The following is an 18,169-nucleotide window of genomic DNA, read 5'->3' as shown; positions in this document are numbered from 1 at the left end:
GACTGATTAAAGGGGCTTCTATAAGGTGAGTTCAGTCACCTTAGGAAGTAGGTGAGTACTTCCTATAATGGAAGTATCAGTATGGGTGGCACAGGTGTCATGCAATTATTAATACTATACTTAGACACTTATTAATAAGTCAATAATACTTTGCATAAAAGTGAGTTGTTACAGAACATCAGGGTACCAATAACTCATGAAATTGAAAGGATCTGGAAACTGAGGAAGTTCAAAGAAAATGGAAATGCAAAAATATAAATAAGAATTTTCACCCTAAAATAAATTCGTAAACAAGACAAATAATTAATTACATTAATTAAACATCCTCTGTAAGCAGAGCCCTGTATTGGGTATTTTATACTTTCTGCATTCAGTGTTCTTGTTCAGGAATCCCAAAGAAAGCCTGAAAGAGAGTCTCATCCTATACCAACTACTATTCATGTTTTATAAGCCCCATATGCTATAAAGATTATTTGCTGATAAACTTTATTTTATGACTAAAACTCTTTCTATAATATAAGACATTCCTTCTCAGAATTGCTTTTTTGAATAATCATTCCAAGATTGCACTTATTATTATTGACTTCTTAGTTATAAATCCCACATAGGCCACCAGTTCAGTTTTTCCTCAAAACCATAGTCAATATTTTACTACCTTAGAAATCAATTTTAGTGAAATCATTAATGCAAATTAATCCAAAGCCCATTATAAATACAATCTATCATTGGATTCTTTATTTAAATTTGCTTGGTTTGTTTATGTTTTATATATCTCACATTTAACATATAGAATATAAGCATAACTAGACTAAAAACATAACTAGATTAAAAACTATGAGATCATGACCTGAGCCGAAGTTGGACACTTAACCAACTGAGCCACCCAGGTGCCCCATCAGTACAATTTTTCTTAATTTGAGACATATCTCCTTGAATACCTTCAATGTCTAAACACAAATATTCACAGTACTAGTTTTTTTCCTCTTTAATGTCTGAATTGAATTTACAAGTAATTTGCTTTAGGTGGTTTTTAATATTTTTAGTAAAACAGAATTCTTTTAAATAGTTACTTCTAGCTGTGAATTATCTAGCTTTAAGATACACTAAGAAATAGTCATTTAGCAAAATGATAATTACTTCTTCTGAACCTTATCCTAATGCCCTATAATTTAAAATAATATGTTTTTGAGCCTCTAAATAAATTGTTAAGACCTATATTCTTAATTGCCTTTCTTCTGTTTTCAGCGATCTTTGGTCAATTAAACTGTTTTTGGGTATGCTTTCTAACGAGGCAGGAAATTGAAGAATTCAGATAGGAGCTTACGTAAACCAAACACATATTCTATCTGCCAATGCAAACCTAGAGCAGTCACTCTAACAAAGACCGATGACTTGCCTTTCTCAAAGAATGGGCTCATCAACATAATGCAGACATTAATATTAATGTGTTGGTAAACTATATTATGGGGAGAGTGAAGGGTCATTCAGACGTCATCTGGCCCATGTCTACCTTCTATTTCACAGACAGAATCTGTAAATATTTTGAACCAGAAATTCATCGTTTTTTTCTGATGCCCACTCAAATGTTTAATTGCCCATTTTCTTGTACAGCTTCAACTTACTTTCTTTTGTAATTCTATTATAAAAACAGAAAGTAGTTAATGAGTATTTCCCTTGGGAAATCAGTCATCTACTTGATCATATTGTTACCTCTTAGCCTTCAGGTTAAATAACTTTTACTCATAGACTTGGTAATCTGTTTTGTAAATCACTTTTTGGCTTTACTATTTCAGGGCTTTTCCATACTTCTCTTAAATGTGGAAACCAAAATTAGATACAGTTTTCTCCTAAGGGGCAAAAAATATCAGGAGAGTAATTTCCTTTCATATCTTAAATAATTACTTTCTAGTTTCATTTTAACTGTTAGTTCCACAGTATCATTTGGTGGATTCTTATTCATTTTGTGGTTCATCATAACCCAAAGGTTGTTACTGCTACATTTATTTCTGGCCTAATCCTTTGCTACTTTTGGAAGCATGTTGCATTGAAATGTTATTGTGGGTAAAGACGGTGGATGAAACACAAACACATGCACGTGAATCCCTGTAAAGCAATAGGAAGACATTTTTTAAAGATGTAAAAGCACAAGAATGGGGAGTATATGAAAGAAGACAGCACAACAAAATTTTGGAGGCCGAGAACTAGATAGCTGAGTGACAGATGCATTAGCGGACTCAAGAAAACCAAATCTTTATGCTAGAAACTGAGAAAAAACCTGTTTTAAATCACAAAATCCTTAAGAGGCTCAAGAATTGGCAACACAAGTTACATCTGAAGGTGTGGTAAAGGAGGGGAACTAAAATAAGAATTAGCTGAAAGCCTGTTTAAGAAGTAGTCTTAGAAATTCCTTTCTCTATACAGCTAGGTAGTTGTTCCTCCTCAAACTTAGGAAAAAGCTGAAGGTAACTGAAAACAAGAAGAATAAATGAGCATTTATATGCTCAGTGCTGAGGCCCTACCCTTATTCTTCTACTTTGCTCTTCAAATGCTGACAGCCAGGCAGGAAATGGAAGTATTTCCTCTGGGGAATCCAGCTGGGCTAAGAGGAAAGACTTAAAGACAATGAAATAGAAGGTCTCTCAATTAAAAAGCTCAGTTAGGCTATCCTACAGTGAGGCTCATGGTTGGCAAGCCCCACCATTCACTTATAACTTTCAATTAGGGTTTCAGAATGTACTCTTTTGTATGAGCAGACAACCAAGGATTACTGGCACTAAGGAAATCTTATAAGCTGAACAATAGTCCCAAACAAGGAAGTGGAAAGAAGCAAATTGAAAGACATAGAGACTATGCTGTGGAAAATATTTAAAAAGATATATTTATATTTTCAAGATGTGTATCTATCAGATGATGTGTATATCTATAGGATGTATATACATACACATATATAAATTAGGATCTTACTTGTTGAGATGCACGAGAAGATGTTACACTTGAAACAGAACAGGATTAATACATATTCATACCTATGCACACATATATATAGGAAATAAATATTTGGAAAATGGAGAAAACACAGGTAAAGGGGCTTTCCTGGATATTGGATTTGGAAGTAGAAATACAAACCAAGAGAGCCAGATGTGTGTGCACATTCCTGCACAGGTAGGCAAATTCTTCCTGTGTGTTGATGTAAATGCCCAAGTATAACAGGGTGGTGTCATAGTAGGAATAAAGTTTCTCATATCTGACAAGATCCTAATTTGTGTGGGTAGCTGCAAAGTCCTCATAAAGCCAAAAAAAAAAAAAAAAAAAAAAAAAGCTAAGTTGAGACACACAGCATCTTCCTCCACTCTGTGCTGTCATCTTACTTGCAAAAGGATTTGCCATAGGGAATTGAATCTGATTTTAGATTGGGCATATACTTGTGTGTTATGATCCACCAGAAACCTGGGCTTGGGGTTGGTAGGAAAACACCATGGGTATGTTTAAGTTGGGGCATCAGGAGGCTGCAGGAGGGCTTGGTGGCCTGGGGAATAGCCCAAAGTGTGAAGTCTGTGGGAGGGGGCCACCTGGGAATCTCTGAAGGGAGCTAGAAAGCTCCATGAGGAGAGCCCAAGTTTTGGGTTTTGGTCTAGGCTTCACTAGAGGCTCCAGTGTGGTCCTCTACTGACAGGATTATAAAGTGGGAGAGCAGGATCTCTGGAGGACTCCCTTGAGCCACCAGAGACAGTCTATGACTTTCTGGGCAGAGAGGGAATTGCCCCTGAGGCTGTAGATGTGCAGGGGTGAATGGGGAAGAGACAAACGCTAGCTGCCACTGAGCCCACTGTCTTGTGAAAGGACTAAGAGGGAGGCAGATGCATGCTGCTTAACAGTAACTGTTGTAACATGTGAAGATTAGTCTTTGCTTTTATAGAGAAAGCTTTCTGAAAGGGAGAGAAATGTGACCCTGGAGCTCTATGATTTGTGAAAATGGAGTTGTATTTTTTCTTCTTTTTGTAAATGGTATTCAGAAGCCATGGAAAAGTGACTTCTAAGTGGAAAGTTAAATGGACTGAACTGGAATAATCTTGGGACAAATGAACTAAAGTGCTAAATAACCAAATCCTGGGTTTTAGACACAACTTTGTTTGGAAGAAAGTCGTGCTGGACTGGTACCAACAGAGATAAAGGGAGAAGAGTGATATTTGGAGTCTCAGAGTCTATGAGTCTTGGGAAAAAGTCTCCTTGTGGGCCACCTAAGAATATGGTTTTGAGGCCAAGATGTATGACTTCAGAGGGACCTAGCCAGGCTGAGAGAGACTGAGGAAGGTGGTAGGAGAGATGGGGTAGAAGTTAGAGGAGACTTGGAGGACACTCAGCACTCTTACTTAGCTTACTGGAAGGCAGGGAGTGATGCTGACAGGAAGTTGGGGCAGGACAGCCAACTGTCCTGTGAAGGGGGAGATCACAGACTTAGAAGAAACTGCAAGCCACATCAACCTGCCCCAAGGTAGAGAGAGAGTGTCCCAATTCTCCTGATCTCTCTCCTCAGAAGGCCAGTCCTTCACAGGAGTAACCCCACAATGGCCTGAAAGTGGGCAGCATGAAACTTTCTGTGGGTGGAAGGAGCATGTCTGGTCTGCTGAATGCATGGGGCAGGCTACCAGGGGCCATGCCTTTATCCAGTGTCCACTGGGCATGCAAAATGAACACCTTCCACATCTTAAACTAAATCTAAAGTCTTTTAGGAAACTGAAGTTCCATATTAAAGCTGCCTGAGATAAAACATAATTGACATTAGAGCCCATGGAAATTAAGAGTTAAAGGAGAATTTTAGATCACAATTCAAATACGTATTTGTTGGCATTTTCTTTCCGTGATCATGTCTACTAAATGTGTGGATGCTATCTGAGATCCTAGAGGTCCTGTGTCCAGGGCTGGGTACAAGGACATGCCACCTGTGCAGTCACACAGGGTCCCCTTGCTCACCTACACTTGGAATAGTGTCCAGCTGTGGCTGTCTTATAATTCACAACCATTTTTGAATAAGGTCACCTACATTTTTACTCTGCATTGAGTCCTACAAATTAGCTGGTCCTGTCTATGCCTCTATATTTTTCAATGTTTCCCTGGAAACCTTAAGATGCCTTTTTCTTTTTTAGACAGTTGATGCTTGAGGAATGCTTGTTGAGAGGGAATGTTTGTACTGCAAATTTTGGAGACTTTTTCATGATGCTAGGTTCAAGGATCAAAAAAAGAAAAGTAATAAAAAAGGATTTCTAAATTTAAGGGCAACATTAAAATTATAAAGAGAAAACTGGTAGCTCAAAATAATAAAAAAAAAAACACCCCAGCATACAATAGTATTAGTGACCTATCACGTCAGAGCATGGTAAAGATGCTTAGTAGAGATCAATGTAAATTGAAATCAACAGCATGAATTACCTTTAAAAATCCATTTTTTCCCTATTTTGTCATTGAAGCAGCTAAAGTCCCTGTGTTACTCTGCTCTATCTCTAGTGCTCATCAGAAATAAGATAATGTTCACTCAAGTACCAAGATTTTGGTCTCTAATACTAATTACTGCTGGAAATAATCAAAGCTTCTTGTAGAATAGCTAATTCCATGGTTGCAGTAGAAAGACTTATAGTGAACTCGAGGCATTTGGTGATCTTATTCTTTGCAAAATTCAGTAATATATATTTAGCTTAGCAAAGAAAGGATGCTTTGCAAAAGGAGCAGGGACCATGACAGCCAATATGGATTCGTTTTTTAAAAACAAGAATTCTTAACTTTATTAAGCTCACAGTTGAGGAGAGTGATCGTGAGTTTAGCACGTCATTTGACAAAGTCATGTGAAATCTTGTGAACAGATAAAGAAAATGTAGAGTGGATTTTAGAAAAACATGGATTCAGAGCTCAGTAAAACAATAAAATAGAATTTACAAGTGAACAGGAGGAATGCAATGGCATTAAGAAAGCCCTGACCCTTGACTCTTGACTCTTTCCACATTTCTATCTACAGATGAATGACAACATGCTTATAAAATTTGGAGATAACACAAAGGTATGAGGCTCAGCCAACCTGCGCTACAGTAAGACAACATCCCAAAAGATATCTTCCGTTTGTGACAATGTGTAATCACAAACCATTTGAAATGTAATAGGAAGAAACACAAAATCACAAACTTAGATTTGAAAAATGGACACAGTATACAATGAGAAACACCTAAACTTTAAAAGTTTGTATAAAGAAGATCCAGGGTTATTAATTAATTGAAAATTCAAAATTGACTAAGGCTTTTTTTTTTTTTAAAGGAATGCTATCTTAGGCAGCATTATTGAAGTGTCTATATCAAGGGTTAGAAAACTTTCTCTGCAAAGGGTCAAATATCTAAGGCATTTCAAGCTATCCAATCCCTATCACACCTAGTAAATTTTGCTTTTGTAGCATGAAAACAGCCAGAAAAAATTCATGAAAGAACGAGCCTGACTGTGTTCCAATAAAACTTTATTTATAGAAATAAATTTGAATTTCAGATCATTATCACGTCATGAAATATTCTTTGGATTTAGAAAAAAAAAACGTTTAAAAATATACTCCCTACCCACTTCCCCACCCAAAAAGTAAACACCATTGTCAGCTTGTGGGCCACACAAAAACAGGTGGCAGGTGAATTTGGCTGGTGGGCCATAGTTTGCCGATCCGAGGTCTAGATCAAAACACACTGTACTCTGCCTTGGTCAAAATACTCCTGGGTGAATGATGGTCATTTAAAAATTAAGTGTTTCTCCAGGGTGATGATGGTGGAGGAGCTAACTACACTTACACCATAGAAAAGTAAGGAGAGGTACCATGGATATGGAAAAATACTGTAGGGGCTGTCATGTGAATAGAGGAAGATACTTTACCTGTGCTGTTTAAAAGACCAGGAATGATGAGAGGAAGTTACAGAGAGGCAAATTTAACTTAGTGTAAGGCAGAATTTTCTATCAGACAGAGGTGATCCATCATTTAATAGGTTGCCTCTTCACATTGGTGTTGCACGGCCATCTTTGAGAGCGTGCTGAAGGGATCCCCCACAGTGGATGGGAGGTAGTAATTGGTAAAAAATTCAGAAATGTTTATTAAGCAAATCTAACCTTCAAAAATCCTTAGAACCTCTTGATTAATGTATTTCTTTATTTCTTCAAATGAAACCGCATCAGCCTAAAAAAGGGGGGGAAAGGTCTGTTAGAGCATAGCACAAGTGAGTAAAGAATAGAAATACCGAGTTGGTGTGCATACTTGAAACTTCTATGGAGATATGTTCATCAAGCAAAATACTTCTGGCAACTGACTATAGGCAATAAATATCTTTGTTTTGATCAAATGCTCGAAAGAATTGAAGTGCTTAATTGCTTTAAAAGCTGTGGCCTGGAATCATAACCAGTGATTTGAACATATTTCTTATTAAATGGAGAAGCATGGTTTCATATGATAAGGAAAGACATTTCCTATTACTTCATCTTCTGAAGTTACAGAATTTGAACAATGTTATCATGACATTAATATCCCAGGCACAATTTAACTTCTAACCAATCCCTGGAAACTGGTAAAGTCACTATCTAACTGATACTATGTATCTCCAAAGGAAGAGAACTCCCAAGTACGCTGGATAATTTTTTAAAGTGTTTTATTCATGGAATAAAACTAAGTTTTACTCATTTTATGGCACAGTTTCTTCTGTCATTCACACTTTGTAGGCATATTTGTGTTAAGCAATTTTCTTTTTTTAATAGAAAATATGGGACATGAGAAAGGGAAGTAGGTAAATGATGTCAGTTGAGTTTTATCCCCTCAACAAATGAAGCTCCATGAATTTGGCAAAGAATCTAACATTTATAATAGTACTATTTTATGGTGGTATCCTGATATTTTTAAAAGGGAGCTATTATTTTTCATGATGGTTAGGATTTCAAAGTATTTTATTACTCTTTTTTTTTTAGTGGTTATTATCCAGAGGTATATGTGTGACATTAAAGACAATGTGATGGGCTCATAAAGTGATGATTTCTGTAGGACAGAATAGGTCCAAAAATGCTCTATTTCAATATTTTATTTTCATTGTATGTGGGACATATGAACCTGAATTAATGCATCTACTACCAATTACTGACAGCACAGAGAGCTCATTATACAGGCTTTATTCAAGCAGAGCTTAGGGAGAATGGATAAAAATAAAGAGTCTGAATATTGTGGGAATGCCTCATTTGGCCCTCCACCTGGTATTGGCTAATTATTTGAGGACAGCATGTCCTTAACTCCCTGCCCTCACTTCAGGACCCTCCTTTCTCCCTGACAAGGATGTCTTCTGATTAAGTTCCTCTGTGAATGGCCATCCACCACACCTCCTGAGGATATTAATAATAACATGGGCTTTCTTAACCAAACACTCCTTCTTGGTCTGTCTTCCACTTTAAAGTATCATTCAAGGTAGGTTTGTTGTTCTCATAGGCAACAAATAGAGTTTTAATGTAAAACAGACCTATGTTATCTGTGTAGTATAAGGAGACATTGTCATAGTATTTAAGAGCATGGCTTTGGAGTCAGTCAGACCTGGGTCTAACCCATGAAACAACTGTGACCCTGAACAAGTCAGCTCAGTTTTTGCATTTGTAAAAGTGGGACAGACAGGGCACCAATCTTCCTAGCTGTGAGGATCTACTAAGTTAATGTATAGTAAGTACTTAGTGGAGGATCTGGTACATAACCTGAAATAAATGACAGCTATTGCTACCCTTGTGGAGGCAAGTTTAGATTAATTTTATTTCTTTTACAAGGAAAATAAGATAAAAACAGAGAGGGAGGCAAACCATAAGAGACCCTTAAATACAGAGAACAAACTGAGGATTGCTGGAGGCAACCCTCCAGAATGGGTGGATGGGCTATATGGGTGATGGGCATTAAGGAGGGCACTTGCGACGAGCACTGGGTGTTATATGTTAAGAGTTGAATCACTGGGTTCTACTCCTGAAACCAATTCTACACTATATGTTAACTAACTTGAATTAAAAAAAAAATTAAAAAAATAGTTAAATAAATACATAAATGAATAAATAAATAAATAAACAGATTATGCATGTTTTCATTGTAAAAGGCATACGTGATCAATACTAGCCAGGAGCTCCTGGAGCTCTTGGCACTACTCACCGGAGTACCTGGGACACCTGGATTGCCGGGAGGGCCTTGGTGCCCGGGGGATCCTGTGGAGCCCTTGTTTCCTGGTGGCCCCACGGGACCTATGGCTCCCTTCATGCCTGGAAGGCCTGGTTTTCCCTGTTCACCTTGTGGGCCTCTGTCTCCTGGAATTCCCTGATCACCCTGTTAAGGAAAAAGTTAATAACACATTAACTGTGGTTAAGAGCAAGGATCCTGGATTCATCCTGGCACTTACTAGCTGGGGGACCTTGGGCAAGTGAATTAAGCCCCCTTGGACAAGAGCCCTAGTTTCTTCTCCCATAAAGTGCAGAGTGATGGAGTCAAGTCAAGTACTTAGAACAATGCTTGCACATTGAAAGTACTCAATAAAAAGTTAGCGACAATGTTAGTTGCACTTGGTTGCCAATCTAGAATGATGACACTTTTGAAGGTCAACAGCGGTGGGTTGCCTGGGTGGTTCAGTCGCTTGAGCATCCGACTTCGGCTCAGGTCATGAACTCATGATTCATGAGTTTGAGCCCCATGTCATCTGTGCTGACACCTCAGAGCCTGGAGGCTGCTTCAGATTCTTTGTCTCCCTCTCTCTTTGTTCCTGACCCACTTGCACTCTGTCTCTCTCTCAAAAATAAAGATTAAAAGAAATTAAAACAAAAAAAGAAAGTCAACAGCAGCTGTCACTTCAGGCCTGGGTCTCCTTGGCAATAATAAAAAAAGATGGCCAAGAGGATTTCATCATCAGGATTTTACAACAAGTAAAACTTCAGGACAGAATCTCTCCCATGTGCTTTTCTCCTTCTCCTCCTCCTCCTCCTCCTCCTCCTCCTCCTCCTCCTTCCTTCTTCTTCTTCTTCTTCTTCTTCTTCTTCTTCTTCTTCTTCTTCTTCTTCCTTCTTCTTCTTCTTCTTCTTCTTCTTCTTCTTCTTCTTCTTCTTCTTCTTCTTCACTTTCTCCTGTGTTTCTTCTCTACCTTTAATATTAGAATCTTTATTAGATTCTGTGTGTTAGTTTCTTTATTCGTGTTTTACAACGTGTGTCTGCGTGCATGTGCATGCACACATGCGTGCATGCTGTGTCCTAAAACTCGTAAGATGAAAAAGGAGAGCCTTTGAAAGGGTTCAAAGCAGGTGCTCGGGGTGGTGATTAAGATCATATACTTAATAACATAAATGAACTATAAGAGAATTCACTGAGTAAAGTGCCATAGTAAATTAGGTATAAGATAATACTAGGTGTGCCCGACTGTGATAAGAAGTTTATTTAATGCTGACTTTTATCCAGTAAGGTGTCTGCTACTGTATGTGTTTGTGCATGAGAGGATAAGGGGGGAGAAGAGGGAGAGAGGTGTATATATGTATCATAGCACGTGTTTCAGTTACAGATATTTCCAATATTCAGTTCCACAATGCCAGGAGGTGATGATCACACCAAATATGATGGAGTAGTACATCGAGGCTGCCCTGTATTTCACTGTGTTATTCTTTTATTTGTGACTACTGTGCAAAGGCCACACTCCATTTCTCTTGATTTAAAAAATAATGTAAACAAATGAACAATTACAGTAAACTATCTGATCATGGAATAAAGAGATGTAGAAAGAAGAAAAAGTGGACAGACCTAATTTCAATGCTACTGTCTTAGTTACAAAAACTTATCTGCATACAAGTATATCAACTCACTCACATTTTGGGGAAATACCTGAGATGAGTAAAATTAAAAAATAAATAAGTAAGAGATACATTAACACACTTTGATTAATACTCTGATCATGTGCAAAATAGTCAGTCTTCAACATATTAAAACTGTTTTATAATTTAGGCACAAAGATGTTCATTGCAGTGATGTTTATTATTATGGAAAGTGGCAAGAACTTATATATTCAGGAAAAGGAGACTGGGAAAGTGAAATAATGTATGTACAAACAGTGGAATAACACACATTCACTAAAAGTTACATGTATATTTACTGGCATGGAAAGATGGACGTTATATATTATCAGGTGTTAGGTAAAAAAAAGTCATTTACAAAACAGTATGAACACACTTTTGGGAAAACATATATTACTTGTATTGATACATTAGGTATATGTATATATTGTGTATAAGAGATAAAAATATGTTCAAAATAGTGCTTGTCCAAGATCAAGAATGCTTATCTCCATGTGGTGGGATATGATTGACTTTTTTCCTTTATATTATCTCTGTTTTCATATGTCCTTCAGTTATCATGGATTGTGTGTAATAATAAGTAAAAATGGGTAATTTAGACACCCGTACACAAACACACATGTACACACACTGGAATTCCAGTGAATAAATTCTTGAGTAATCTTGGCAATGGGATGACTCCAACTCTACTAGTTCCGCTTCCCATCTCTCTACCTCCTCACACCACCCCCCTTATTTGACTTAGTGTTCGACGAGGTCAGGCATTCTCAACTAGGGCAACTCTGGTCCCCAGAAGGCATTTGGTGATGTCTGGAGACATTTTGGTTGTAGCAATTGGTGGGAAGGTGGCAGTACTATGTCTAGTGGATAGAAGCCAGGGAGACCGCTTACCATCCTACAATGCCCAGGATGGACACTTACAAGAAAGAGTTATTTGCCTCCAAACATCAACAGTGCTAAGGCTGAGAAATCTTAGTCTAGTTAAAAAGAAAATGAGTGATGGTTATAGCAGGGATATGTGTCTGACACAGGAAGATAAAAGCTTTCCAAACTGGAATAGCAGATTAGGCTTAGTTCTGAATAAAGGTCATCCTTGTGGGTGTACCTGCCATATGGCCTGCTTCTGCGTCCTTTAATTGGCCTATATTAGGGCTCGAAGAGATCTTGGATCACATACGCCCTAGCCTTTTCATATTGGGGCACTTGTAGGAATCTGAACACATATTGTGTAACTCAAATGATGAGACAGTTGCAGCAGACAGGCTTAAATAATGATGAGAATAGTAATATACATACGCGTTCTCCTTTGGGGCCTCTATCTCCAGGTTTACCCATGATACCCTGAAAAACAAATGTCAACACTAAAAAATCACTTCTTGCCAAGATTTTTCCTCAGCCTGCTCAGTCAAGTATTCTGGCAGGTACTATGGATGAAGTTTTACATTACAACACTTCTTTTAAGTGGTATTTTCCATACCTGAGCACCTGGTAGTCCATCTTTTCCATTTATTCCCTATAAAGACAAAAGATGATCAATATTTCTAATTCTACATTAATAGACATAGTTAAACACAATTAAAGGGTAAAGCTTCAAGGACTTAATCACCATATTTCTGATATTTTGGTGAGGTGGTATGGCGAAACAGAAGACAATGTTGATAGACAGCCATGAGTTCAAATTCTGACTCTGTTACTGCTAAGTTCTATTTACTTCAGGCAATTTACTTAACCTTAAAAGCATCATCTTTTTTACTTATAAAGTGAGGATAAAATAATGGCCTTAAAACTAAGGACTTGGTATAACAGAAAATGCCTAGTTCGCTGTAAATAGTCCACAGGGTTATTTTCCTTACTTATTCTATTAGGTACATTCTGAGAACTAAGGTGTCCCATGGCGTTGAGTGGCTCGTGTGCAGCATTTATCGTTACCCTCTAACAATTTTCCAGCACAGAGAGTCATTCTCAGTAAATGGTCTCAGTTGCTGCTGGGGAAATTTCATAACATGGCCAGAGCATGATCCTACTATGAAATAAACTGTCAGCCAGAGAATGATTTGTTATTTTTCAGTTGGAGAATATGAAAGAAAAGTAAGAAATCTGTAACCATGGTTTTTCAGAGTGTTAAATATTGGCTTTTTCTTAGTAAACTGGAAGTTTCCCGAACTTTACAAGGCAGTTCTGGAGGTGAAAATAAAGCCCCCTGCTCAGAGATGTAGAAGACTGAGAGAACTACTGGCTGGGAGATGTAAGAAGGAAAAGCACTTGGGGTCAAATCAAATACCTAGAGTCCAACAGCAGATGTGTTTTGAGATTTGGTTTGAAGAGAGAGATCAAGGTGAGGAAAATGATTTCTTAGCCAGCGGGCAATTGCATGGACATGCTTCTCTGAAAAGCCTGGGGGAGTTTTATTGTGCTGGAATAAATTCTGTGAGGACAGAACTGCAGACAACCATATGTTTTCACTGTTGTAAATTACACTAAAGTCTGTCACAGCTGATAACCCAACCAAAGTCTCCAACCTTTCTGAGGCATTCTGGGAATTATCTAGAGTACTTTAACCAAGAACATGTTACCCGAAGTGTATGGTTCACAGAATTTATTACATCCAGAAACAGAAGCAACAAAAATAAAGTGGATTAAGGAGAGGATGTGAAAAAGACAACAACTGTGTCACTTGAATAAAAGAAGATAAATCTAGTGTAAAAATGTAATTCATGCTTTTGGTAACCGTGTAAGAAAAGAAATAACCCTATGGTCTTTTTTTGTTTTTGTTTTGTCTCTTGTAATTCATCAAAGACTATCATGTGTGTTCTCCTTTGTATATAAAGGTGTTATTAACTTTCCCTAGGCGAGTACTGCTTTCAGAGATTTTTTTGAATAACCCGTACATATTTGCTTTTCCCTCCCTCACCTCACTTATCTGGAAGAACTCCATCCCTGGGTATAACCAGCTTTGTGTCTACACATGTCCACATTGGAGCAGCTGACTGGTTGAAGAAAACACATAACCTTGCCCACTTGCTCCAATCGAAATGTATGATGGCAGATTGCAGGTAGGCCCTCTGTATTACCAGGCTATCCTGTATTTCCTGATGTGACTCCCTTTCCTTCTCTCCCAAAGTACTCCCTCACAGATTGTCCTGTGTCTTCATATCTCTAGCATCACCACCCTCACACTCAACTGATGACCGTGACTCTTCTTCCACTGAGAAAATAAATAGGAGAGAACCACCTCACCTTCCTTCCCTCCACAAGATCCACTAACCTACATGTACTTATACACCAACTTCTGCCTGCCTCCCTCCTCCTGTTAAGAAAGAAGAACTGTCCCTGTTCCTTGTAAAGACCAATTTCCACTTCTGAGTAGAATACCAGTCTTCTCCCTCTACTCAAAGTTATTTCCACCCATATGGTATCATCAAAACTTCCCCTCTCAACTGGATCACTCTTAATCAAGATATTAGCATGCTGTCACCTCTCCTGCTGAGGACCTCCACATTTCTAAATCCAGGGGAGAACTGCCAGCTCTCACATTACTGATCTATATGTTTATCATTTCTCTGTCTTAAAATACTTAGTTCCCTTGACATCTAGGAAACCTCATTCACCTGGTTTTCTTCCTATCTCACTGGCTGTACCTTCTCAGTCTTTTTGCTGGGTTCTTTTCCTAACACTTGAAGTACTCTCTTCTCTTCTGATCTGTAGTCACTCCATTTCAACCAGTCTCAGGTTTAAATACCCAGATGAATCTCTCCAGTCTAACCTCTCCATTAATTCAAGATGCATATATCTACCTTTACTCGACATTTCCACTTGGGTGTCTACAAGTGCTCTAAATTGAATGTGTCCACAACAGAGAATTCTTGGTTTTCCCTCCCAAACCCACCCATTTCCAGTCTTTTCCATTTCATCAAAAGTACCACTGTGACATGGCTGCTGAGACCCCACACCACAGCTTTGACTTGTCTCTCCCTCACACTCCACATCTGGTCCATCAGTGAGTTTGCAGACTCTCCCCTCAATATACCTCCTAAACTCCCTTACTCCTCATCATCTCCCTGTTCTCACCATCATAATTTCCCATGGGGATTATGGCAATGCTTCCTGACTCTTGTTTTCTTCCATCCTGCTCCCTACAGTCTGCTCTTCACACAGTAGTCAGAGTGATAACTTTAAAATGTACTCCAGTCATTTTCCTTCCCCACTACAAATGCTTCAATGGGTTTCCATCATACTTCAAATGAAATCCAAACTCCATTCATGGGTTAGAAGTTCCTCATGGCCTGGACACCACCTGCTTCTCTCTTGGTATCTTTCCCATTCTTGTTTAGCTTAGTGCATGACTTCATGCCTTTTGCTGTTCTTTCAACACACCAACCTCACTCCTCTATGGCCATTTCTCTTCCTTGAAACAATGTCTCCCACAACCACTCCAAGGTTTGATCTCTCACTTAATGCAGGTCTTTGCTTAAATGGCATACCTTTTTCAACTGCTCTATTTAAATGCTACTCCAGTGCTTCACCCTGCTTAGGGCTTTTTCTACCTGAAATTGTGTGTGCATGTGTATTTATTTGTGTGTTGTCTGTGTTCCTATACTAGAATGTAAACCCATGAGTTGCTAGCCTTTAGTAAGGGCTCAAGAAATAGTTGTTGAATAAACAAATATACTAGAATGTAAACCCATGAGTGCCTAGCATTTTAGTAGGTCCTCAAGAAATAGCTGTTGAATAAACAAATTGTTGTTTGCATAATCCCCTGGGCAAGCATTTAGGGAATGGTCAGGGGCTGGGATAGGGAGTTGGTAATAAGAGGTGAAGGGGGAGGCAGGGTTTGAAACTATTTATTGAGTGCCTCCTGGGGCCAGGCACGGGAAATGCTTACCACATGTCATGTTACTTAAGTGATTCACAAAACCCTTTGAGTCACAATTCAAACCCATATCTTCCTGACTCTAAATTGCATATGCTTCCTGTATTTTCATATTGCCTTCTCTGTGGAGATAGTGGCCAGGGAACGCTCAGACCCAGAAGGTCTGAACCAGCCTCACGAACTCTGTGCTGCTTGTTCACCTTCAGTACCCACCTTCTCCTAATAGCACTCCCTCCCCACACACACCATGGCAAATAAACAAGCAAAAGGAGCAGTGACCTCTAAAGAGTAAACTTGAGAGTGGGATGGATGTCATTCATCTTTATGCCCCCTCCCTCATGGCCCAGTACATCCTCAGCAAACAGCAGAGACTGGATGAAAGTATGTTTAATTGAGCTGAATTAGTAAGAAGGATCATTACAATGTTACATCAATATATATCAGTAACCAAGAGCTCTTTTAGGACACTAAAGGATGCTATATTTAGAAGCATGATTTATGAAAGTATAAGAACAAGGTCCACAGATAAAGAAAGGTATCTGAGAAAACAGCTTCTACATTGATTTTTAACTTAGCACCCAGGAGTTATATCTGCAAGCCTTCAGTTTCTTTATATTTTAGGATGTGACAGGCCATTTTATTTTTTAACTCTGAGAACATCAGACTTAAGAAATAATGAATCTAATTTCCTGACACTTAAGACAAAACAAAACAAAACAAAACCTCACTTTTCCCATCATCGTTAAATACATAAAGATACTTCAGAGAGAGCTAGGACACCCCCAAAAGGGAGAGTCACACTCCCTTAGACACTACAAATGTCAGATTTTCTGAGGAGATAGGCGAAGAGGCAGTGCTTAGAATAGTTCTCAAAATGGCAAAATTTAAATAGTAAAAAGTACTTACTGGCCTTCCTGAGGGTCCTTCTGGTCCAGGGAAACCTATATCTCCAACAGGTCCTCTGTCACCCTATAGACATGTCACAGACAAATGTTAATTGCTCAGAAAAACTGTAAAACCACATGAAGTAAGTTAAGTAAGTGGCTCGCAACTCACCGGTTCCCCTGGAACTCCGGGAGGCCCTGGAGCTCCAGGTTTTCCCTGGGAAATCAAATCAAGGAGAAACATTAGGAGCCAAATTACTGCATGATGCCATGTACTCCCCCTGCTCGCCACCCCCCCCCCCACCACCTGTGAATTTAATGTGCAGCCAGGGCTGTGGCTCTTTATACTACAATGGCATTCCTAATGGGACAGAGTCTGTGGGGACATATACTTGACTCTGGAGGCTCCAAGGTACAGACTAGAATGCAGTTCTCTAATGTACCTATGTGTGGATGGCAGAGGGGTAGGAGGGGAGGATAATATCTTTGAAAATACTAAACCAGTGTATCATCATTAGTGAAAATCCATCTTGTGCCTAATTGACTAGCAGCTCTTCTTTGGTGATTGGGAGGGCACAGAGAGTCAAAGAAATCTTTCCTAGATTTTGCATTTTATAAGAGGATTTTTAAGTTCATAGTAGGCTAGCCTGAAAAAAACCACATGTTCAGCTTGAAAAGCCATGTTTGGTTGAAAGGGAAAGGACAAGACTGATTTGTTCTAACACACATGGCTTTGAGGACTAACGATTGAGAAACATTAGGTAGGGAGACCACTGGGAGGAAAAAGGGAAGAAGATGGTCCAGCAGAGACTAGAAGTGAGAAGTACCCAAGTGCCCAGACCAAACTTAAAGATGTTGGCTTTGAGAGGGAACCACCTCCTATCCCTTAGACCTAACATGGATAGAAAAATAAATAACGAAGGGATGTAGGTATGTGGCTGAGGCTGCAGAAACACTAGTAGGTTCCCCAGTAGAGAATCTGAAAGAGGGAGGGCCCTTTTCCCCTCTTGCTGTTTAGAACTCTGGGAGGAGCCCCCCTCACAGGCACAGATATGGCTGAGTGGTAGAAGCTAGGCAGACACAAGGCCTGACAGAGCATCCCTGGTTCCATAGGCTCTGGGGAACTCCTGAAGCTCCCATGGGCGGGAATTGGGGATGTGCTACAGCTTGAGAAGGCTAATGTCCAGCATGGTCTTGGCATAGAACACAAGGGGTAGAGTGCTTGGGCCTTGAGATCTGATACAAAGGGATTAGGAACTTGATAGCAGGCAGCAGCAACCCCAAAGGTCAGGTGGAGCTCAGAGGACCTGGGGGAGAGCACGCTGTGTGGAGGCTTTCCCCCACTGCCGGCACTGACAGACACTTCCTACTCTACACCCACATGTCATCCTGGGAAGAAGCAGGAGAAAGAAGCCCAGGAGAAATCTCTGGATGAACTTGAATATACTAGAAAGGGATAGACTGATCTCTTCTTAGGAAGAGCAGGATTGGGTCTCCTTGGTACTCAGCAGAGTGATCATAATGAGTCTGAGTAGGCAGGTTTCATCTCTGCTGCAACATGAATAAT

General features: G+C 39.2%; 1 protein-coding gene and 1 long non-coding RNA gene across 4 annotated transcripts in view; one reads left to right on the top strand and one right to left on the bottom strand.

Annotated features, from left to right (window-relative positions):
- Positions 1-18,169, bottom strand: part of COL19A1 (collagen type XIX alpha 1 chain) — a 346,955-nt gene that overhangs the window by 18,267 nt on the left and 310,519 nt on the right. For both annotated transcript variants that reach the window (XM_060615861.3, XM_060615862.3), the window contains exons 44-49: positions 16,775-16,819; positions 16,625-16,687; positions 12,326-12,361; positions 12,145-12,189; positions 9,176-9,346; positions 7,126-7,192 (exon numbers count right to left, since the gene is read on the bottom strand). In XM_060615861.3, coding sequence (XP_060471844.2) covers positions 7,126-7,192; positions 9,176-9,346; positions 12,145-12,189; positions 12,326-12,361; positions 16,625-16,687; positions 16,775-16,819 — 427 coding nt within the window. The remainder of the gene's footprint in view (positions 1-7,125; positions 7,193-9,175; positions 9,347-12,144; positions 12,190-12,325; positions 12,362-16,624; positions 16,688-16,774; positions 16,820-18,169) is intronic.
- LOC132667256 (uncharacterized) overlaps positions 1-18,169 on the top strand; it is a 28,115-nt gene that overhangs the window by 958 nt on the left and 8,988 nt on the right. Inside the window, exons 2-3 of one of the 2 annotated variants that reach the window (XR_009605059.2) lie at positions 12,992-13,183; positions 13,776-13,901. This is a non-coding gene — a long non-coding RNA (uncharacterized LOC132667256). The remainder of the gene's footprint in view (positions 1-12,991; positions 13,184-13,775; positions 13,902-18,169) is intronic. The other variant, XR_009605060.2, reaches the window with a different exon arrangement.

The sequence above is a fragment of the Panthera onca genome, chromosome B2, assembly GCF_046562875.1.
Source record: "Panthera onca isolate mPanOnc1 chromosome B2, mPanOnc1 haplotype 2, whole genome shotgun sequence".
Classification (NCBI taxonomy): Eukaryota; Metazoa; Chordata; class Mammalia; order Carnivora; family Felidae; genus Panthera; species Panthera onca.
The sequence above is the reverse complement of the archived record's forward strand: the minus strand, read 5'-3'. Positions and strand labels throughout refer to the sequence as shown.